The 24,083-nt window shown below is 43.1% G+C and overlaps 1 protein-coding gene across 1 annotated transcript in view; it reads right to left on the reverse strand.

The window, feature by feature from the left end:
* Positions 1–24,083, reverse strand: part of EHD4 (EH domain containing 4) — a 177,570-nt gene that overhangs the window by 111,792 nt on the left and 41,695 nt on the right. The window contains exon 2 of the mRNA XM_069208775.1: positions 9,257–9,433. Within this exon, the coding sequence (XP_069064876.1) occupies positions 9,257–9,433 (177 nt within the window). The remainder of the gene's footprint in view (positions 1–9,256; positions 9,434–24,083) is intronic.

Below are 24,083 nucleotides of genomic sequence, written 5' to 3' on the forward strand. Positions count from 1 at the left end.
AACTGTGAAAGGAGATAAACGGCCCACAGAGCAAACAAGTGAGAAAGTTCCAGATGTATTGTCAACTAAAAATTAAAACAAGAAGCAGTAACAAGAGGAAATGCAGATGAAGATCTGAGTGAAGGTGAAATAAATGTAAGTCGGAGATCAAGACAAAAAGGGTTGCAAGTCGAAGATACTCAGGTCCTGAATGGACGTACTTTACAGTACAGATGAGTGGCAAAGTGAATTTTTGTCCTTTTGTTTTGATTGTGAAATTTTAGATCAATATTTTGTAACTTGAAATTACTTTTGAAGTTACAATGCCAATTGAGCAAGAGAGACATTACATGCTGCAAGTTATAATTAATGATCATCAAACTATGATCTGTTGAAAGACTTTCTTTTGAAACCTGATTTTTGACAAGCTGCTAAACTTGATTTTGACAAGATAAAGCGGATTTTGATAAAAAGTTCTGGTAAAGCCTGAAAGCTGCTGTAAATAACTGCAAAGAAGACTGAAGGTTATTTTTGTTTTTGATTTTTGGCTGCATGCATAGTTAAATAATGTTTCATTTCTTCAACTTTCTGATTCTTTACAGGCTATAAATTCAAATTGCAAATATAAGAAATTGTGTATGTTGTAAATGAATGTGTGTTGGTATGTTTATTATTAATTGTGAGTATGAGCATACACAATAAACCTGAAGATAGTTACATTCCTTCTCCAGAGACAACTACAGTTTTAAAGTTGGAGAAATTTAACAGAGATAAGAAATATTTGCACTTAGTGAAGGGGATCTTTCTTCTAATGTTTTCTAGTACTTATTATATGAATATGTTGAGATCATCGATGTGAGAGAGTGTTATGTGTGCACACAGATTCTTTTATCAGTGCATAAAGGAATTACTTACTATAGCTTGTCACTAACATAAGGAATTAGTTGCAGTCTTTTGCTAACAAGGCGTTATAATCAAGAGTATATTCAATATTTCTTTTCCAACTTTGACTTAGTGGTTTCTTTTGTTCAGATTAATAAGTATCTAAGTAACATAGCTAAGGAATGAAATATTTATAATGCAGGAGGCTTCTTTGAACCCACACTAACATTTGGCATAGCTTATGCGCATCAAAACAATTTAACATGCTTGCTTTCAAAGGTAGAATAATCTTTTCTGTAACAATCTGATGACAGAAGAAAGGCATTAAAGGAGGAGACAGAAAAGTGGCTAGTGAAAAGAACATATAATAATGATCATGCTTATAGTGAGACACATACACAAAGAAAGCTTGCTTTAGATTTCCAGCATGTAGGAAAGATTTACATTTATAGCCCACAACCCAGAACTGATACCAAGTTTGTGAGAGCCAGTGACTGTAGAGATGTACTACTGTTTAAGAATATGTGGGGCTTTATGCTAAATGGCGTGCGATTCCTGGGGTTTATTACATCTGTGGAAAGAATGTTTATTATCGTCTCCCAAGGAGATGGTATGAAGCTTGTTACTTAGGAGTTGTATTCCCAAAGATTTACCAGATTGATAATATAGATGGCACATACAACACAAATGAAATACAAAGATCAAGTTATTCTGAAGTATTTGGGGATATATTTTGAGAAATTATTCCTTCTGTAGGAGTTGTTCTGAATGCTTCGAAAGTTGTCTACTATTGTCGATGACATATGTTGACTGATTTTTCTGGAACGGTTATCCTCATGGATACTGAAATGGTCCGTTCAATGGTTCTACGGAACTGCCTTGCGTTCGATATCCTTTTAGCAAAGGAAGGCGGAGTCTGTAGGATGCTAAAAGTGAAACATTGTTACACGTATATACCTGACAATAGTAAAGGATTTCAGAATTTTATTAAGAACCCCACTGATACAAATTCCGATTCAAAAGACATGAAAAAACTACAAGTTTGGGAAATTGTTTAGAAAAGTTTTACAAAAGTGAAGAATTGGCTGGATAATCGTGGTGAAGGGATTGTGGGAACTGTTTTGAAACCATTATTAATTGTAGTTGAATGTGCCATCTGTATAACAGGATTTTACAAATCATACATACTGATTAAAAGACAAAGGGTGAAAAATGAACAGAGGAGGGAAGAAATTAAAATGGAAAAGATGAGAAGTAAATATTATCATGATTTAAAGATGAATGAAAACTGGAAGAAAACGAGAAATAAAAAATATTTCAGAGAAACTAAATTTAGAATTTTGACCAGATAATAAATTAGTGTTAATGAGTATAATTTTGTGACAACAATATAGTTGTCAGAGGAGGGATTGTGAGAGAGCAAATGAATTAATTAATAAACAAATTGAAGAATTAAAGTACTAATTAAAAGAGTAAAATGTTTATTAAAACTCCGTTTTGAAATAAATGTGTTTAAAATGTGCATCGTGTCAAATGGCAAAGCTTGTGGACACAATAAACAATAAAATGTAATAAATAATGTTAATGTAAAAATGTTTTGTAATTATTAATAAGGATTAATATAAACACTCATGTAATTGGAGTAAATGATTATTAGGTTCAAAATGTGAATTAAATGATTTATTAAATGTGGGCCTACACGAAGGGGCTTAAAGCTAATGCTATGTTTTAAGGGTTTGTGCAATGTTCTCTGTCTCAGTAGTTTCTAAAAGCTTGATGTTCATTGTTCACACTTGCTGACTTCACATAACATTTCAAATGTTTAGTGAAATAGATTTTCAATATCCTGTGTAGCTCTCATATTGTGGAAAAAGTTATGTTCTTCTGTTGTAACATTTGTTTAGTCTTGTCCTTCCTGGGATGAGATTATGTGTAACCTGAACAATGGTTTTCAGTGCTTATGTATAACCTGCAACAATTGTATTCTACTGCAGAAACTGGTGACTGCAGTGAGAAAAGATGGCCCTATGGTGAATGAAGAAGATGAAGGAAAGATACTTCGAGAATGTGGAGTAATTCTAATTGGTTCGGACCTAAACCACCCCATAGACTGACAAATGGCACTTTAGTTAGTTGCTTTCTAGGATTTTAATATAGCAAAGTTTAGGTGAAGTCAGCTCAGATTCTTCCTTTCTAAGCTAGTGAAATAATGTGTTATGGACTTTAGTGTTTGCTTAAGCTATTAATGGTTCAGCTAGAATAAAGCCAAACATTACTGAACAGTGTCCCTGTTTATGTCCTGTCCGAGTAAAGACCAAAGATGCTCTATTGATAAAGACTTCACTGCTTGCTGATCCAATGAGGAGAGATACAAAAATAAGCATTTGTTCTTTGCAGGTTTTTAGGTTTTCTCTCTCTTAGAAATCCATCCGCATTTTTCGCTACTGCCCTAGCTAGATTTTTTCCAAATTAATTTTTGGCAGCTTTTTCTTTTTACAATTATGTCCCAACAAGCACTTCTAATAAGTCTGACAGTTAAGGATATCATATTCAAAATTCAGTTCAATGAAATAAATTGTTATGGATTCATCTGTGTTGACTATAGGTATTTAGTTTTCATCTCTCGTATTCTCTTGCTGATATTTAGTATTGTTATTCTTGAATAACTGATAATATAATTACATTAAGTTTTTACATGCTTTGGTCAGCTAGTGTTCCTGTAATTCTATCTTGGTTCGTCGTATGATTTATAAGACTTTAGTGTTATTAATCTAGGGTAATAAATGGACTGAACTTTCCAAAATTGGTGTGGTGATTCATGGCCACATTGGTAATGGTGCGTGAATAATTAATGTCTCCATATTCAAATGTTATTTACTTACATTTGGTTTTGGTTATTGTTTAATGATGTTTAGGACGTTTTCACATTCCTGAGTCCAAAGATTTGTGTCGACCTTTAAGGGTAATTGATGATTACCCTATACGTGTTATCTTATCAAATAAATATATAAAAAAATATAAGGCTGGACATGCCTACAGGCTGCAGAATAGGAACCGGTCGTACCCATGTGCTTTTCGGCCATTCGGCTTCCAAGAAGCGCGCCGTTGGCTAGCTATCAAAATATTCTTGACATAACATTCTTTGAAGCATCCCAGTCGCTTGTTCTCCTTCTTCGAGGCTTGCTTTCACCCAGTTCTTAAACTCTTCTTGCAGTTTCATCAGGAATGCCACAATTTTAGTTCAGAACTACTAGCTGCATTGTGACAAACTGGTTAGTCACTGGCAATCTTGCCAAATATGGCTGAAATGGCATAGACCTTCTTTCCTATTGTGCCTAATCTGCTTCCTTCCCAAACAGGAGGCATAGTGACTATGTGACTACTGCTTAGCAGTTGAAGATGTGTTATATGTAAGTTTTTATCTGATTAAGTACACAGACAATGGAAGTAGCCTCACCATACTGACTTGCACTGGAGCTGGGTTCCTCATACAAGTCAACACTTTTTCCACAAAGCTGACCAAAGATGGGAATAGATATCACTGCTCTGTGCGACATAACCCTTAAGTCTGTGGTAGTAATAGATAAGTAAAAGTTATTAATTGGCTCTTTTCATCAAACTATGGAATCTCCCTATTTGGTCAGCTGAGGAGTCCCTGCATGATGGAGCTCAAGCAGCATCATTAAGGGCCATATACATATACCATTGGTTGCCTGGATCTTGGTGTGTATAGTCTTCATAGAGAGGAGAGCCTCTGTGCCCAAGATTTAAATGCCCCCTTGCCATGTATGCCCCTCAGAAAGGAAGAGTATATTCAGTATGTGAGGACCTGTGGTTTTGTCGATCGCCACCTCTTTTTCAATTAACTTGTCCTCACTAAAAATAGGTGTGGATTCCTTCTTCATTCCTGTCCTCTTCCTTCTGGCTTATGGATGGGTCTGCAAGAATTTGCACCAATAACAGAAGTGTTGTCCTTCTTAGGAAAACCTAAAAAACCTAAAGAGAATCCAGTAGAATGGTAGCCAACATTTGTATAAGTCACTCAAAGCATAGAACCCAGTTGTCTACTAAAAGCTGCTGAAAAGATCGACTTCAACAAGGATGCTCCGGAAGGGCATAGTATAAATGGCACCTTGGTTGATTATATTGACTTCCCCTTGCTGGTTAAGAGAAACGTAAATCGTCAGAGGTTCTTAAACTTTCAACTTCTGTAGAGCCCCACCAATATTTTAAATCAGTCAACCTCCACCACTGAGTCATATTAAACCAGGGACCCCTAACCTAAGCATTTTCTGATTTGAAAAACAAGTATACAGTAAAATTGTCAAATAGTTTGTGTAACTCACAATCAAAGGAAGACAATTTTTCAAACTGTACTTCTTTATTTGTACATGTTTTTGCTTTTATTGTCATACTTTCAATATTATTTTAATATTTTTTAGTTTTGTGTAACAGTTGCAGACTGCCAGAGTAGGCTTCACAGACCGCAAAGGGTCTTCGGACCACAGGTTAAAAACCATTGTAATAGATGAAGGATGAAGCGTCTTAATGGAAACATTCTTAAGAGGCATCGGAGATGACAATGTTGTCAATGAGGGAGTAGCAATGAAAAAGACTTCTTTTTCTTAAATGATATTAATGACAGTGACTGTTTGCTTTGTAGGCACTCTTTTCTGTTTGCATCTGGCAAACAGTAGGTGCCTATCTTTATCACTCAACGTCTTGGGCAACAAATTTTGGCACATGATGCATTTCTTTAGGGGTGGTTAGGGTGAAGGATGGGATGGAATGCACTGTAATTGGAAATTGCGTGCGAAGATCAACTTCGTTTCACACATAGTACAGGCCCTAAAGAGATACTCTACGTTTTAAAAGGTGTGCCAGTATGACTAATTGTCTGCTTTCCCCTTGGTTTGGGCTGTCCACTGCAGAAAGAACACGAAATGACAAATTACTTTATTCGTCCTGAAAGTTAAAGCAAGGAAAAGAGTTGCTGCAAACAATCATAAGGAAATGAGTAAACATTCAACTTAAAATCTGAGCTGTGGAATTCTCTAGTGGGAACTGTATCTCGGAGTACATCTACCTCACTGGCCAGAGTTTAAGTCATAAAATAAGATGCATAGGCTGCTCAAAATGCAATATTAAACTGTGAATCACAAGCCTGATGACAGGGAATAACTGAAGCATATTATTAAAGATGCAGTACTGAAGATATTTTATTGACAGAACACACTAAATCCAAATCCAAAGCTTGTTCTCTGTCATTTCGGAGAGGTGGGGGGCGGGGGGGGTCAGCTTCTAGTACAATATATGAGGTTCCTCTGCTTAACACAGTGATGTGGATTCAAGATCCTCTTGAGAAGGACTGCACAAACAGCAGAGTCCAACCCAAACCCTACTGCAGAGCTGCAAGCTTTTCTGCTTTGCAATACATACCCTCGCCTACAGACCCCATTGACGATGTCCCAGTTTGTGCAACATCATCGCTGACTTCATCGCCCCCTTCCCGTACACTTGAACAACTACATCTTCCTCAGTGACCTAAACTTCCACCTCAACGACCTCAGCAACCACAACACCTCCACCCTACTCAAAATCAGGAGCATCCGCCTCCCCCAACTAGTCAACGAACCCACTCACACCGCAGGACACACACTGGACCCCATCTTCACCTCCAGCAAACGAGTAAGGTACAGTCACATCACCAAAATTACCTGGACGAACCACCCCATCGTCCACTTTAACATATCCAGGCTGCACACCTCCACCATCATGCCATCCAACATCCCCCACCACAGCTGAAGCAAAGTTACACAGACCCAAAAGACCAATGCCCTCAAACATCCAAACCAGACCCTGACACAAACCTGCACCATAGTTTGAAGAACTTCAACAACTGAATAACCAACAGAGCCAACTACGTCACCCCCATCAAGGCCAACTTGCACTTCATATGGAACAGGCCAGCAAGATGCTACACCAAAGAAATGAGAACAGCAAAACATGACGACAAATGACTGGAGAGAAGATGGCACACAAGCAAGAACACCCTCAACAGGGCTGCCTTAAAATTCTCCCTCAGTCACTACCACAGAAGAGAGAGATGTGTCCTAGCCGAACAGATCAATGCCAGCTCCAACAAAAGCAAAGAACTCTTCAAGATCGTCAGGGAGTTTTCCCATCCCGAAGCAACAGAAAACAGTATAACCCCCTCTCAAGAACTCTGTGACTACCTTGCCACCTTTTCCACAACAAGTTCAGCACCACCTACAAGAACTTCGAACCTCAGCTCATACAATTTGACTCCAGCCCCTCAACACCTCCCGCTCCGACCACCATTTGACCGTTGAAGTCAGCTCACCCCCCTGGACACTGTGTCCACCGTGAGCACAGCCCACACAGGCGCTCCCACAGACCCCTGCCCACACATCTTCAATCTCAGAAACCACAGGATCAGCCATGAACTAACCACTCTCTTCAACACCTCTCTTACCACTGCCACTTTCCCAGAAGACTGGAATCCTGCAGAGATCAAACCTCTACTCAAGAATCCATCAGCTGACTACAGCAAACTCAAAAACTACCGACCCATCTCTCTGCGCCCCTTCAGGGCCAAAGTCTTGGAGAAAGTCATCAACAGGCAGCCCACAAGACACTTGAAACATAACCACCTCCTCGACCCCTGCCAGTCTGAATTCTGCAGCAACGACAGTACAAAGATCACCAGCATAGCTGCAACTGCAACATCTGAACCCTCCTCGACTGAGTAGAGAAGGCTGCACTCATCCTTCTCGACCTTTTGGCGGCCTTCGACACCATTTCTCCCCACATACGTATCACAAGACTACACCACATCAGAATACAAGCAGACACACTCAAACGGCCAGCCTCCTTTCTAACTGGAGGATCTAAAAAGGTCTGTATCCACCTGTTCATCTCCAAATCGAAAGACAATCTGAGGTGACAAGGATTATCCCTCAGGACCACTCACTTCAATATCTACATGACTCCCACTGGCTGACGATGTCAGATCTCATGGACGCAGACGATACCCAACTCATTCTCTCCAAAGATCCCCACCACCACCAGAACTAACTTCCTCAGGTGCATGACTAGTGTTGCAGAGTGGATGATAAACAACAGTCTGAAGCTTAACTCAGATAAAACTGAAATACTCCTCTTTGGCAACAAGACAACGGCCTGGAATGACTCCTGGTGGCCCACAGATCTTGCAACTTCCCCTACACCAACAGAACAAGCCCGAAACCACAGCGTCATCCTAGACAGTGAAATAACCATGAGATCACCGATCAATGGAATCTCCTCTGCTGGCTCCTTTACCCTATGCATGTTACAAATAATCTTCAAGTGGCTCCCTCAGGAGACAAAACGTATCGTCACTCAGGACCTCAGCACCAGCCGACTCGACTGTGGCAACACACTATATGCAGGAGCCTCCACCAACCTCCTACAGAGACTTCAGACCATACAGAACGCTGCTACCAGTCTCATCCTTGATCTACCCTGTCAATCCATGCATACAAGGCAAGACATTACCGGGGACCTGCCTACATCAACCAATACCTCACCTTCCACCGCCCCTCAAGATATACGTCCTGCATCTCTCACTCTTGCCTGCATACGCCACCATCCACCGTAGCAGAATGGAGGACGCTCCTTCTTCTACCTGGCGGCCAAAACCTGGAACAACCTTCCACTGAAACCTTGAACCTCCACTTCTCTACTGGAAATCCGAAGGGCACTGAAGACCTGGATATTCGACTGAGTCCACCAGCCCCAGCGCCTGGATACCCCAATGGATGATCAGCTGTGCTACACAAATCCACTGATTGATTAAATATGAACAGCAACAATTATTTCTTCAATGGCATAGGAAACTAAACTTTGCCAGTCGTGAAGGCTGCCTTCTCTGCACTGCAGAGAAATCCAGAGCCACCACAGAAAGAACTGTGACCAGCATTTTCTTACCACACACCCAAACTTGGCAATGCCTTGCCCTCTATACAACAGACTGCCTCATCCCTCCTTTATTTCAGAATTTTAGCCTCGTCAACCAACTACTATGGATTCTCCCAAGTAGGCGCCTGCTAACACCATGCAATGTAAGACCACACTTGCAATCACAAAAATTGAAGGAGTGAACAATAATTTTTCCAATTACTATGTACAAAAGCATCAAAAGTATTTTGGTAATTTCAAAGTGGGACTGAACCTAAATGATATATATTAAAATAAAGAGACACTGGGTAGAGTAACTGGGTAAACTGCATATTTAATATTTATATGGAGAATGAGAGCGCGCACAAGAAAGAAAATAAAATAAAACATACTTTATAAATTGTTCACATTTCTAAGCCAAGAGTCGTCATACCTGTTAAGGAAAGCATTACCAAAGCTGTTCAGTTTGCGGAAGGGTTTTTTCGGATCCACTACGAGTGCATTTCCAGGAATGGAGCCTTCTTTCTCCCCATACATCACTGCAATAAAGGAATCCGTTGTTGGCTCTGGCCCAATCCTCATACCTGGAAAGTCTTGCTCCAAGAGGTATCTGAAAAAATTCCCATAAAGTAGAATGTGAGGATTCTTCTGAAATTAAACTCCTAAAGACTAGGCAAATTACTTGATGCCATTTCTCTTTCTAGCTAATTTAAAAAAAGAGGTTCCCATAGGACATGAAAACTAAGCAATGCTTAACAACAACAGTATGGGGTCTATCACATGCCATATTTTCATTCTGATATTTCCTACATCGCCTTTGGACCACAGGATGTGATCCCTCTACTTTCTTAAGGCAGACAACTATAATTAAGTGGCACAGAACTGTATTATAACAGTTTTTCTTCACTTGCTAAGACGTTTACCCAGGTATCCTGTAGGGAAAAGAGCACTGTGGGGCACTTTTCTCTCTTCATCGGACAGGCACAAGTACAATTGGGAGGCCTTAAACCTAAAAAGGTTCAGGTGGCTAAAAGCAGAAATCTGGGTTTGGTAAATTTTGCTGGTCATTTGAAAATTATATTTTTTGCATTAGTGTTGCAAGTTTAAAATACCTAAATTTCTCAAGATCTCCTTGAAAAACATTTCTAATGTACTGCAACCATTTCATGTGACATTACCTTAGAACTCGTCATCTTATATGTATAGCAATTGAATAGGACAGACATGTGTATACTTATTACTGGTTCCTAAGTGGTAGCCCAAGGGAAAACCTAAAATTGCATTTTGCTACAAAACAGTCGCAGACTGATGAGAATAAAGGAATCCAAAGATAAGCCCACTTTAGCATTTAGCTGAGGACCTACTAAAATGATTATCATATGAGCAGCAATCCCCATTACTCTTTCAAACTGTTGTGCCAAGGCAAGATTCCAGGGGTTGTTTTATATTAAGGGCACACCAACTGACATGGGGTGTCACGCAGACCAGGACAGTATGCCCTATTGCCATCTATGCGTTGCTGCCAGGGCAGCAGTAAACTGGATCTCGGGGCAGATATTTAGTGAGACAGACGGGCCCTGGCTATTTGATGAGCAGCTCCATCTTTCATTGAGCCCCTGGGGCACTGTATATAAGACAGTCCCAGATGGACCACTTCGTATTAGGAAAAAGCACACATGTGCACACCCTAATCATTTTCAGGGTTTTTCAATCAAACCATACAAAAAGTAGCAAACCCAATAACCTAGAAAGTAGGAGACGTTAAACTGTGGGGAGCTCTCTTGCATTGATACAATTTAATGGTCTGACAACTCACCTGGGTCACTATCCTAGTAGTGAGTCACCTGCTCCTCTGGTGCACATCCGTATTGGAATGTACCGTGCACTGGTCATTAGGTGATAAACATGTACAAGCTTTTATACTCCACTTATGTTGTAACCTGTTACATGCATTGACCTTCTAGCACCAAGACAAATGCAGCGCTCTTCTAATGAACCTCTCTTCTGACCTGTAATATGCATGGCTGACCCACTGCTAAAATACCCAAAGAGCTCTCACAGGGCACCTCTGCCCTGTCCATCATTTACTATTATATCAGCGCTAGGAAATTAGAATAATGTATACTAGTCAGCGAACTACACACATCAATATTGAATCACTGTACTAAGGAAGCCTATCAACCCAAATAAAGCATGGAACTATCAGAGTGCAATATAAACAAAAGCCTTACTGTAAGCTAGTTCGGGGGGGGGGGGGGGGGGGGGAGGTGTCAGAGAGAGTGAGTGAGAGAGTCAGAGAGAGACAGAGAGAGAGAGACAGAGAGAGATAGAGACTATCCTTGTGGGGACTTGACTGCACTGTGGGGACCCACAAGGCAATGTCTTCAAAATGATTTTAAAAAATGGCTTCTGGAACACGTGTGTGAATTTTTACAACTTTACAAAATTGCCTTGTGAGGACCTGTGTTTCATCAAGTGTATTTATATGTTTTCTCAGCTCTGCCCCTGTAGACAGGAGATGGTACTGCAGTCTTAAACACACTTTGCAGTTAAACACACTTGGCTCACCAGAAACCCCCCATAGCAGCTGAAAGGACTGACATTTCAAAGGAAAAGATGCATAATACAGTACTTATCCAAATATTTTTTATGCAAATTCCCTTTCTCTATTTATTAAAATAAAACTTTGTTTTCATTACGTATTTAATTTAGACTTTTTGTGTCTGAATGGTTTTATAGATATTGCTGAAGACAATTTGGGTCAGTTTCGAATCCTATAATATTTCACTAATGCTTTTTGATACTTAACTGCAAGCAAAGAAGGATGGTGCACTGTCCTGCGATACAATTTAAACTAGTTTTATCATTCTTGGCAAATACCTTTGAGGCATCAATGCTTATTGTTCCATTTTAATGCTTGTATCAGGAATTGAGAGTGGTTATGCTGCTTTGCCTTTGTAATTTCACAGTTTGGGTAGTGGTAAAGTGTGCGCAGAGTAATTTTTTATTTTAAGAGTTTAAGGGTAAGTAGTCATAAAGGATATTAGGGTCATTTTGGGATGTAGGGGTGGATAGTGGCAAAGGGTCATTTTAGGGTTTGAGGTGGGTAGTGGTAAAGGATTTTAAAGGTAATTTTAGGGTTTAGGGATGGGTAGTGGTAAAGGACGGTAAGAATAATTTTAGGGTTATCGACTGGGTAGTGGTGGGGTAATTTTGGGTTTTAAGGGTGGAAAGGGTCATTTTAGTTTTTAAGGGGTATAGGAATTTCTATGGTTTTGTACAGTTAAAATGTGAGCCTATCTATAACATCCCTCTAACCATTGTTTTTTTCAGTGAATTTCTATTTTTTTGAAATTTATTTCCAAACTTATAACGTCCCTGTAACCTTTGGTATTTTCAGTGAATTTCTATGTTTTTCTAAATCTATTTCCTAATCCTAACTTCACTGTAACCTTTGTTTTTTCAGTGAATGTCTATGTTTTTTTTTTTTTTTTTTAACATATAGTGGTTTTTATCACTATATGTTAATCCAACCACCATCTGGGCAGTAGTTGGCAAACCTCTAGGCCAACAGTTGAGTCCAACCCCTTGCACCAAAACTTGCACTGTGCATGGCCCTCACTTGTGCGCGGGGCTGTCGCCCGCAAGACCTGGCCTGCAGCCAACTACCCCGAAACACTCAACCCCATGCTGTACACGGGCCTTTGGCCGTGCGTGGTGGGAGTTGGCTGTGGCCTCTCTGGGTGTGAGAATAGATGTGAGAGGGTGTATCTGAGTAGCTGTCAGATTATCTGTCTGGGTGTGAGAGTGCGTACATCAGTGTTTTAGTGGGTGCGTCAGTGTGCGCACGGGTCTGAGAGTGGGTGCATGAGGGTGTGAGTGGGTCTGTGAGTTGGTGCGTGAGTAAGTGGGTGCGCAAGTGTCTGAGTGGGGGAGAAAGAGAAAGAGAGAGGGAAAGAGATAGTTTTTGTAGTCTTTAATATCTCATATAGATAGGAGATTAAAAGAAAAAAAGGAAATGACTCCAAGCTGGACTCGAACCCCGAAAGCAATGGGGATAGGGTTTTTTAAAAACTGTTTTAGCCCTTTATGGACTTTCTGGGACTGAGAGGGAGTCCTCAGGGGCTCCCCCACAGCCCCTACATCGATATATTTGTTTAAAATTATTATAAAATGCCCTGCACTGCATAGTAAGCCTGAAACCCATTGCTTCAGGAAGCACAGAGCTGCTCCGACAGCAGCTTCGCGCTTGCTGAAGCATGTCATCTCTGCCCCCTGCACGCATGCAGGAGACAGATGAAAGCTCGGCTGTTTGACAGCGGGACCTGCTTTAAAGGTCACACTGTCAAATAGAAGAGTGTTTGCTGTGGCTTGGCTGCAGCCAAGCCACAGCAAACAGCTATGTCCTGGGGTTGGGCACCCCCCAGATATAGCAGAAGCCTGCCTGGGGGGGTTGTGTTCCGTGGGGCTTGGGGGTCCGAAAGAGACCCCCCCCTTCCAATTGTTTTCTGTTTGCTTCGGGCGGTGGTGGTCCCTGGGGCTCGGGGGAGGCCAAGGGTCCCCCACATATATCTATATTGAATCCCCGGGAGGTGGTGGTCCCTGGGGCGCAGGAAGGAGCATGGCTCCCTACTCAAAATTCAGTGTAGCTCCAGGGGGTGGTGGTCTCTGGGGCTAATAGGGGTCCCAAAGGGACCCCGCCCCCTTTTTTTAAATAAATATTTGCCCTGTAGGCAGTTAAATGCCCCAAGGAGGTGGTGGTCCCCAGGGCAGCGGAAAGGGGGATGTGCGCCTCCCCTTATATAATAACAGCCCTGGTGGGGTGGCAGTCCCAACAGCAGCAGGAGGGGGCCAAAAGCCACCCCCCACATTTCTAAAGAAATGCCCCTGGGACTTGGCCCACTGGGGGTTTTAGTTTTTTTATTTATTGTTTTATTTTAAGGCGATCTGTGGCTCCACCGCCGATTGGACTGTAAAATAAAATAAAATAAATGCTTTTTAGCCCTGGGGATAGGGTCCCTTTGGGACCCCACCACCAGAGCTAAAGGATCAGGATGATTGTACCCTGGCCCCTTTTGTATTTTTTAATATGTTGTTTTGGTACTCAGTTTCAGCCGAGTCCCAAGATGGCTGACAACACTTCTGTTGTTGAATTAGCATCAGCTAATCCGATATCTGCACGAGATCGGCAGGGGTTACGTCCCTATATGTACAAATTTGGATTTCTCTGAATTTCTCAAACTACTGAACAGATTTACTTCAAATAACAAAAAGGGCTCTTTCTGGACCAAGAGCTACCTTTCTGCCAAATTTGGTGTAATACTGTCCAGTGGGTTTTGTGCTATCGCTGCTCAATTCTTCCTACGGGAATTAACATTGGAAAAGCTATAAATTTCAACCCCCTTTATCTCAGCCCCCGCTTCATGGATCACCCCAAAATTGTCAATTAAAAAAAAAAAAAAAAAATGTCAAGATTCGCCAAGCGGCGCCAAAGATACAGGCAAGCAAAAAACAGATTTATATATATGAGATTTACTTACCTTATCTATACTTACCATTCGAGGTAAAGGTTTCTGAGTGGTTAAGGTACAAAGGCATGCATGAAAAAGGCTGCAAGGTAAAGGCATACGTGGTAATGCCATACTACCTGCTTAGATGCATTTTACACAGCGTGCCCTTGGTAGCTTGACACTGTGCCAAAATGTGTTCTGGAGGGTTTCATTAAATATAAATCTCACACAAGACACCCCTAGCTTGCCTTACCATTGTCGTGCAATGCTTAAAATCACATAGGAACAGTGTATCCAATTAAGTCATTGACATGTGGCTCCTTGAAAATATAGCACATCCTCAAGTTTAGTTTATTCAGGTTACAGAGTTGCAACCACAGCCACATATTTCCAAGCTGTACTATTGTCAACTTATACACCCATTTTTATTTATCAAGTTATTGCATGGGCACATAGACAGCCCAATTTAATTCAGAAGTGGTGCACTGCTCCCTTCAGAATGATAAACCCTCTGTACTCAAAGAGTTTAACTTGATTAACAAGAGTCTTAGCCTGCCCATTGAATTGTGATTATCCATTCTGATAGTACTAGCATAAACATTTTGGCTCAGCAACACTCTTTCTACTATATTGTATTCATATGTATGCTTAGTGCCTTATCTGTACTTGCTCAGTGTATAATTGTAGTTCTAAATTAATTACAGTGAACCGATCAGTCCGTCCTCCGGACTCAGATACTGTATTGTACTTGCATTTACATAGTGTTTATTACCCCTGATGAGCAATAAAAGATCCATACAGTGGATGGTGCACTTATCCAGACAGAAGATAAGTGATTAGTCCACTGATCCATTCTATGCCTTTGATCCAGTTTCTGTGCTGTAGATTAAATTAATAAGAATTAGAAATTACCCTTAGTGGGAAGTATGCGAGCTCATGTTAATGGTTGGGGGAGTAAGTAGATATACGAGATTGAGGGCCTGATTTAGATCTTGGCTGTACTGTCCAGCCGTCGCTTTTCTGTCGGATTTCCTGTCCACCGGCTTGGTGGTCCACTCGCCCTATGCAGATGTTGGCGGGACCATAGACGAAAGACAGCCCGAGTCCCGCCGACTTTGTCAGACTTTTAAACCCCCATCACCAGCACAATAGGAAACAGCGTCTGGCAGCGGGTACCTTAGACAGTGTTACTGGCGAGTAGACTGCGATGTGCCTTTCTGCCAAGCCGACTGTGGCAGGAATACCCCAATGCCTTAGATGGTGGATGGACAGAAAACCTAACCTTTTCCCCTTTTCCTCTTACCTTTTTGACTAGAACCCAACTGGAGAAGTCTTGCCGCAGACTTAGCTGAAGTTCCCAGAATTAATAGAATGAAGCAAGGAGATTGAGCCTTTTTTTTATAGTTCCAAAGAGGTGGAACGCTCTCCTCCTTGAGCTGGGAGCATTTAGATATCGCTCACTTTTCTGTATAATGATAAAAAAACAGGCTCTTTTAACTTTTATCTTAGGGTAAACAACTGGGCAATCTCCAAATACTAGTGCTGTGAAGTAGTGCTAGGAAACCCTTGATTGGGTAGCCATGCGCTTTATAAGTCCTAGCTAATAAATGTTGTTGCTGCTGACACTTGACCACAAAGGACACCATCCTCGTCATCACCGGACTTGAAGGTGAGCATTCCATGGTACAGGTAGGATGGTCACTTCACATTGGCTCGGGACCTGTGCATTAACATACATGTGTTGATACAAGTTGTTTCACACATTGCATGAAACATACTTGTATCAACATATATACTCAATGGGACACCCCGCCCCCAATCAGAAAACCCCCACCATAACACCGCCAGAACAATGGTGACATCTAAATATGGTCCGTGGGAACCCACCAGACTGACAGCGAGTTATATCAGCCAACACAGCAGTCCACTGCCGTGACAGAGAACACTCCATCATGGGGGTCAAAGGCTCAACTGCAATACATCTGAATACGGCATTTTGGAGCCTTTCAACTTGACTGAGTACTTGGTACTGCTGCAATGGTGGTAATCCCGCAAAATATCTAAATCAGGCCCCAAGTTAAACTGCAAAAGTATACTTACAAAGAAGGACAAATTGTGGTCATTGAAATGAGGTGTGAGCAACTTTGCAGTAATACAATAATTGATGACAGGGCAGACAAATATCCAACTTACAGCAAGCTGTACTCGGAGAATGAAGGCAAGCAGAGGAAGAAGGGTAATGAGAGGCTCATTTGATAGAAGGAGAAAGGGTTATAACACTTTATATTTTTAAATTAAGGTTCAGTTTCCATGAAGAGTTTTGGGATCATAGGTCAGGCTTACTAACTTTACTGCAATGCAGCACAGCAGCCAAAGTGGCTATACTGCATTTTGTCAATGAGAAAGACAAATCAGTGCCATTTGCGCTGTTTTTCTCTTCCACTTCTGGCACACTTTTGGCTGCAATGCGCCAATGTACAGAACCTTAGTGCAAGGGTGTGTGCGTTTTTGTCAAAAATAGGTATGCTTTAATACTTTTCCCATTTTGGATGTGTGCTGTATTGCACACACTCAAAGTTTGGACCACTTTTCTAAAAACATCTACACCAGCTTCGAAGCGGCCCAGATTTTTGGTGCAAGTCCTTTATGTTAGTAGACATGAACTTGTCTCCAAACATATGAGTGGTTTCCTGGAAACATCCATGCAAAACCCACGGAATCATCTCTAGTTGCAACACATTTTACGCTAGGTTTGCATCACTTTTATTACGTCTTATCTATGGGGATTCAACTGTTCTTATATCACCTAATATGAGCTCAACATCATAGATGAGGAGACATGAATTAATGCTCATGAGTAAGGAATTTGCCACTTTCGGTCTTGAGGTGGCAATCTAATCTTTCCTTTTAGGCTAGAGAAGTGAGTTGCACTAGATGAGAGAGCTGCTTCAGGTACTAGAGGACTTTTATTTTAGTGGACTTCTTTGTGTGTTATTTCTGATGACACAGTTGAGAGTAGTTTTCGAGATACAGTTAATTACCTTCAGCAAAATGTAAAAGAAAACCAACCAAAATGGAGGAAATAAAAAAAATAACCAATCACACTGTCGGCACCTCTGCCAGTAAATGTGGAGGAATATCCTTCAGAATGGGTCTCAAGTTTGTGCGGGGGAAGGCTGAAACTAGATTAAACTCAGCCATGATAAAATTCATGAGATCTCCCTGAAGGGTATGTGAAAATGCAGTAGTCTCTAGATAAGGATTAACCATATCATCAGCCCGGGAAATGCTCCCTTGTGTACATGGGTGAAGATTAAACTCACCAATTAGAATAAAAAAACTTTTCTCCAGAAATGGATTTGGCAAGGAGTCCAAAAAACATTTAAGATGGGGGATCTACACAAACAAAAGGTCTTATAGTAATTTACTACTAGCAGGTTAAAATAATTAGGAAATGTCCGTTGAGCAGCTGCCAAATTAGGAGAACTAGCATGAATCACTGTGGCTTTACAAACTGGAATTAAATGAACCAGGATAAGGAGGCCACCTCTTGCCCTCCCATGTGTTGAGAGCATAGCTGGAACAAAAATTGGAAGATCTCTATTAAGATAAAAATCTGAGGTGGTTTCCCAGGTCTCTTGCGGACAAACAATATTGAATTTTAATCACAAAAGGCTTAATTTCCCCTTTCATCAGTGAATCCTGTGATATTCCAACTAAGGATTGGAAGAGTGTCATGAGTCACCTGGTACTGGTGAATAGCACTTGAAATGGGAGACAATCTCTTATCAACCACAGTGGACAGACAATAGTTATCACATAAAGGCCCAGATTTATACTTTTACTGCAAAACTGCACATTTGCAGCTTTGCAGCAAAAATTATATCGCCGGCTTATGTGATTCCACAGCACAAGACGGGCGCCAAATTAAAGTAATGGAGCAAGCCGGCACTAAACTTGGGCTAGCATCTTAAAAAAAGATGCTAGCCGGGTGGAGGTGGCAGTAGGGAAGGAGGGTTGTGTGTCAATAAATGAAGCTAGCCTGGTTAGAGGCAAAAAAATGCCTCTAACCAGGCTAGCGCCATTTCCTGGCACACAACCACCAAAAACATGACTCCTGTCTTCAGAAAGACAAAAGCCATGCCCACCACCCCAACGGCCCTGGGCATGGCCACTGCACCCAGTGCCATGTACGGGGCCTCAAGTTAGGGCCACCGATGGCAAAAAAAAAAAAAAAACAAATACTTGCCTGGACTTACCTGGGATGGGGTCCCCCATCCTCTGGTGTCCCTCAGGTGTTCCTGGGGCTTCAGGAGGACACCTGTGATCTCATTCCATGGTGTTCAACCATGGAAATGGGTCCACAAGTTCCCTAAAGCCTGGTCTGACCCAGGCTTCCTTTGCACCATTATTTAATCCCCCCCCCCCCAACCTGGGTGTCATTTTACCATGGGGGGGATAAATCTGGGGCTAAGGGGATAGTACAATTTTTTAGATGGGAACTCCTACCTTGCATCTCATTGATGCACGGTAGGTGCACCTATTAAAAAAATGGTGCAAACTACTATATTTTGATGTTAGACGTGTCTAACGTCACAATATATATATATGGAGTTAGTTTTGCATCAAATGTGCGTAAAGAAAAAAAAAAAAAAAGACGACGCACATTTGGCGTGAACAGAGTATAAATATGACCCAAGGAGCAAATCAATTAAAAGTAGGTATGTAACCATCAAACATAGGCATAGATCTAGTGGTGGAAACAAGAAGGCCAGCACAGGGAACTGGCATAACATATTGCCCACAGAGCAAGGAGAGCGTTTATAAAAAAAATTAAAAAAACAAAAGGAACAGTAGTAATGCCCGCAATAAGGTGAGGAATCCACAGGTAGTTATTGTATCCTCCAAAAAAAGCGTTACAGAAGGGAAGTAACTTGTTCTTCTGATGGATACAACTACCTGTGGATTCCTCACCTTATGAATAGAGTCCCAAAGCAGTACCCTACTCTGAGGTGGGTGCCTGACTGATTACACCAAGAAATCCTGCAATACAGATCGTGCAAAACGGCCGTCCCTCCTAACCTCCGAGTCCAAGCATTAATGCTTTGCAAAGGTGTGGAGGGACACCCAAGCTGCGGCCTTGCAAATATCCACCACCGGAAGCCCCCTTGTTAGGGCCAAAGTAGTGGACTTAGCCGTAGTGGAATGGGCTCCGATACCCTCAGGGGGAACTTCCTTTGCCAATGAATAGCAAATCTTGATACAAAGAATGACTCACCTGGAGATTGTTCTTTTATGGACTGATCTGCCCTTCCTCAGTCCAGTATACCCAACGAGCAGCTAGTCCTCCAGGCAATATAAAAACTAAGAGCCCTTTTAGGGTCCAAACGGTGAAGCCTCTTTTCCTCCTTGGAGGGGTGAGGAGGAGGGTAGAAAGATGGAAGGGTAATGGTCTGCCCTATATGAAAAGGAGTGACAACTTTTGGCAGGAAAGCCGTCCTGGTTTTCAACACCACTTTATCCGGAAAAGCACGGTAGGGGGGTTTAACAGAAAGAGCTTGAAGCTGACCAACCTGCCTAGCCGAGGTTATAGCAAGGAGAAAAACTGTTTTAAGAACCAGAAACCTTAGCTGGCAAGAATGCATGGGTTCGAAAGGTGACCCTATTAAAAAGGTTAAAACAAGATTCAGGTCCCACTGAGGCATATGAAAAGGAGGAGGAGGAAACCTATTAATTAAACCTTTCAAGAACCTAATCACAATAGGCGATTTAAACAAGGAGGGCTGATCCGGGAGGCAAAGAAAGGCTGACAGACCAGCCAAATAACCCTTAACATTAGCCACTGGTGGGCCCTCAAAGGATCAATTTGCTTTTCTCCACACCAAGTCCCGAATTTTGCCCACCTGCCGGCATAAACGGTCTTAGTGGAGTGTTGCCTGGCCGATAAAATAACATCCACTACATCTGGTGGGAGAGAAAAAGAACTCTGGTTGCCCCGTTTAATGTCAAGCCATGAAGGTGCAGGATCTGGAGGTGGGGTGTAGAACCTGCCCCTGCGAGAGGAGGTATGCCCTGAGAGGGAGTCGGAGTGAAGGGCACAGTGAGAGTTGGAGAAGGTCCGTGTACCACACCCTTCTTGGCCAATCCGGGGCTATTAAAATGACCCGAGCCCGATTTTGGCGAATCTTCCTCAGAACCTGAGGAATCAAGGGTATAGGGGGAAATGCGTAAAGCAACTGGTTGCACCAAGAGATCTGAAACAAACAGATCTATCCTTGGAGAACCCCACATCTGGAAGATGTGTAGGACCAGATCCGGATGGAGAAGCCACTCGTGATTGGCCAAAAAATGTCGACAGAGCGTCCGCACGTACGTTGAGCACCCTGGCCAGATGATTCGCTACTAAGCAAATCTGATGGTCCCGAAGCCAGGACCAGAGTCGCAGAGCTTCTCTGCAGAAAAGATACAACCCTACTCCTCCCTGCTTGTTTATATACCACATCGCAGTAGTTTTGTCCGTTAGGACCTGAATTGACTGACCGCAAGGGGACGGGAGGAAGGCCTTGAGAGCCAGACGTATTGCCTGCAATTCTAACAGATTGATATGAAAAGTATGTTCCAGTGGAGACCAACGACCCTTGATCTCCAGGTCCCCCAGATGAGCTCCCCACCCTAGAGTGGAAGCATCCATCATGACCGTGGCCACTGGAATTGGCTGTGAAACAGCCTTCCTTGAGAAAGGTTGCCGTCCACAGCCCACCATCGTAGATCTGCTGGAGGGTTTAAGATTGGTCTCAAACGACCGTCCTTCTTGGGGATCAGGAAGTATCTTGAATAACAAAACGAGGGACGTGGATGGATAGGAGGGGGGGGAACTCCTGAAAAGGGAGAGTATATCCTTTTATCACAATGTTCAGAACCCAGGAGTCTGATGTAATTAACTCCCACATGTGGAGAAAAAGACGTAATCTTCCCCCTACAGAAGAAGTGTGTTCGAAAATGGGGAAAAAACTAGGGCTGCTGCCCTTGCTGTTGCCCTCCAGAGGGAGAGGATGATGCAGGGTGCTGCTGGGTGGCCCCTCTTGTCCGAACCCTCCCTCCCCCTCCCTCTAAAGGATCGATATGGGAGGCTGGCAGGCTGCTGGACCGTGAACTGGGGTCTCCCACGGTAAACGGCTCCATGCCTAAACCCCCTGAACCTCCGAAAGGACCTGAAAGGGGTAGCAGAGGAGGCTTGCAGCAAAGACTTCGCCATGGCCCGACTATCTTTAAAGCGCTCTAGGGCAGAGTCAGCTTTATCACCAAAAAGTTTTTCTCCATCAAAGGGCAAATCCAATAAAGAAGTCTGAGGACCTCAACCATGCATGCCTCCTGGTAGCAATAGAGGTACCCATTGCCCTGGCCACCGAGTCTGTGGAATCCAGGCCAGTGTGGATTATCTGTTTTGCTGCAGCCTGAGCATCCGATAGTTCACCAAATTGGCCCTGCACATCCTGCGGCAAGTCAGGCACCATAGCCCTAGCCGAGTCCATCAAGGTGTGGACGTATCTACCAAGAACACAGGTAGCATTCGCAGCCTTGAGAGCCATACTGCAAGAAGAGAACGTTTTCTTTGCAGGTTGCTCCATCCTTTTGGATTCCATGTCCGATGGAATCACAGGGAAGGAGCCTGGTGCAGACCGTGTGGAACAAGAGGCCTGAACAACCAGACTCTCCGGGGTAGGATGTTTTGATAAGAACCCTGGATCTCCAGGCGCCACTCTGTACCTCCTTGCCACAGACCTATTGTCAGAAGGTGATGACACAGGCTTCCTCCATAGCTCTAAGATGGGCTCCGTAAGAGCATCATTAAACAGAAGCAATGGATCCTCCGAAGTTTATGAAGGGAGTAGGAACTCCGTCAAAATGTTTGTCTTGATCTCTGCAGCAGGCAACAGAAGATCCAAAAAAATTTGCTGCCTTCCTAATCACCGTATGGAAGGAGGCCGCCTCCTCTGTGAACTCCCATGGCAAAGAAAGGTCCCATTCCGGGGAAGTGTCAAGCCCACTGGCCGAATCCAGCCCTTGATATTCTCCCAATGGCTCCACAATCTATCCTTCTTCCAACAACTGCAGTTGGTACTCTTCCTCTTCCAAAAGTCTCAAGGCCTTTCTACGCGACCTCAGTCTGGCCTCCAACCTCGGCGTCGAACAGGAGAGGAAAGTTGGCTTCGATCTAATCCAATATTCGGATCCGGCGCCGGAGTGGATCCTAACGGCGCCGTGGACACTTGAGGCTCCATAATCGGCATCGACTGACGGGGCGATGAGAATGGCGCAATAGGCCTTGAAGGCGATGTCATCAGAACCACAGGGCCTCCAGGCAACATCATCGCGCTGAACTAGCACCCTCAGCCGGATAGAAGGGCATAAACGGTGCCACCTTGTAAGGAGCCGGGGAGCCCAACGAAAAAGCTAATGGACCCGTGGGATCAGCCGGTGCACCAGCAGGGGCCATAGCCTTAAACATCGAGAACATGGCATTTAAAAATGCTGCCAGATCCGCTCCCGGAGCCAGGAAGGAAGGATACCTTTGGTCTCCATGTTGCACCTGTGCTTGCTGAACATCCGAATCATGTGCACCAGGTGAAAATCGAGGACTCTCCGGAGGTGCCACTACCTCGAAGACCGACAGCGCCGGAGAAGCCTGAGGGCTCAGAGGTTGTGGAGTCACAACTGAACTAACCTCCCACGTCGTAGCCGAGATGGAGACCTTGATCTTGAACGGCTCCGAGCCTAACGACACCGAGAGTCATGACAACATTGTTTCTTATGTCTCTTCGACGAAGCATGGGAAGAGGACCTGTGATGACTCTTATGCCCCTTCTTTGCCTTGGCCAAAAAGAGTTCGGCCTCCCTCTCTGTCAGAGCCTTAGGATTCATGCTCTGGCAGGAAACACACTCCTCAACGTCATGCTCAGAGCTCAGACACCAAAGGCAATCGTCATAAGGGTCAGTAACAGACATGCGACCCCCGCACTCTCTACATGGCTTAAATCCCGACTTCCTAGGAGGAGACATTGTAACTGGAAACCAGATTGCAACTAGTAACAAGATGGAACACCTCCACAAGTAGCGAGATAGGAAAAAACCGTTAGCGTTGAAGATGTGGAAAAAAGGGAACTGACGTCACCACGCTGGCGAGGACCTCTTATTGGCACGGTGACGTCAGACGGAGTCGCATGGAGCCGTGCAATTGTGACGTCCTAGTCGATGGGGAGAGCTGGGAAGAAGATTTACCGTCGGATGCTGGCGCATGGGAGAATTCATAAGGTGAGGAATCCACAGGTAGTTGTATCCATCAGAATAATAATGTAAGGTGTAGCTGCAGGAGGAAGACCTAGGCTGAAAGACGCAACATTCCATGACAAAGGATGAAGATTATTAATGCTACCCGGCTCATTTGAACATTGGTGAGAAGGAACTGATGGAACCAGACTGGAACCTTCATGTGGTATCTGCGAACTAGAGTTAACCGATGCCAAAGCTGTCTGTGAGGCTCTGCCAGTAGTAGATCCCTGAATGTCCGGGCCTACAGGCTGAATGCCCACCGACATACACAAATTGTGTCTGCAAGAAATTCCATTTTAGAACAAAGTACCAATCCCTGCAGCCTGGTTAGCAGGGGGCACTTAGTCTGGTACTCTGTGAAGGTTGTGAGACCGATGGGCCCTACCTTTGACAAGGCACCCTTAGCAGGTTGTTTTTATT

The sequence above is a fragment of the Pleurodeles waltl genome, chromosome 9 (genome assembly GCF_031143425.1).
Source record: "Pleurodeles waltl isolate 20211129_DDA chromosome 9, aPleWal1.hap1.20221129, whole genome shotgun sequence".
Classification (NCBI taxonomy): Eukaryota; Metazoa; Chordata; class Amphibia; order Caudata; family Salamandridae; genus Pleurodeles; species Pleurodeles waltl.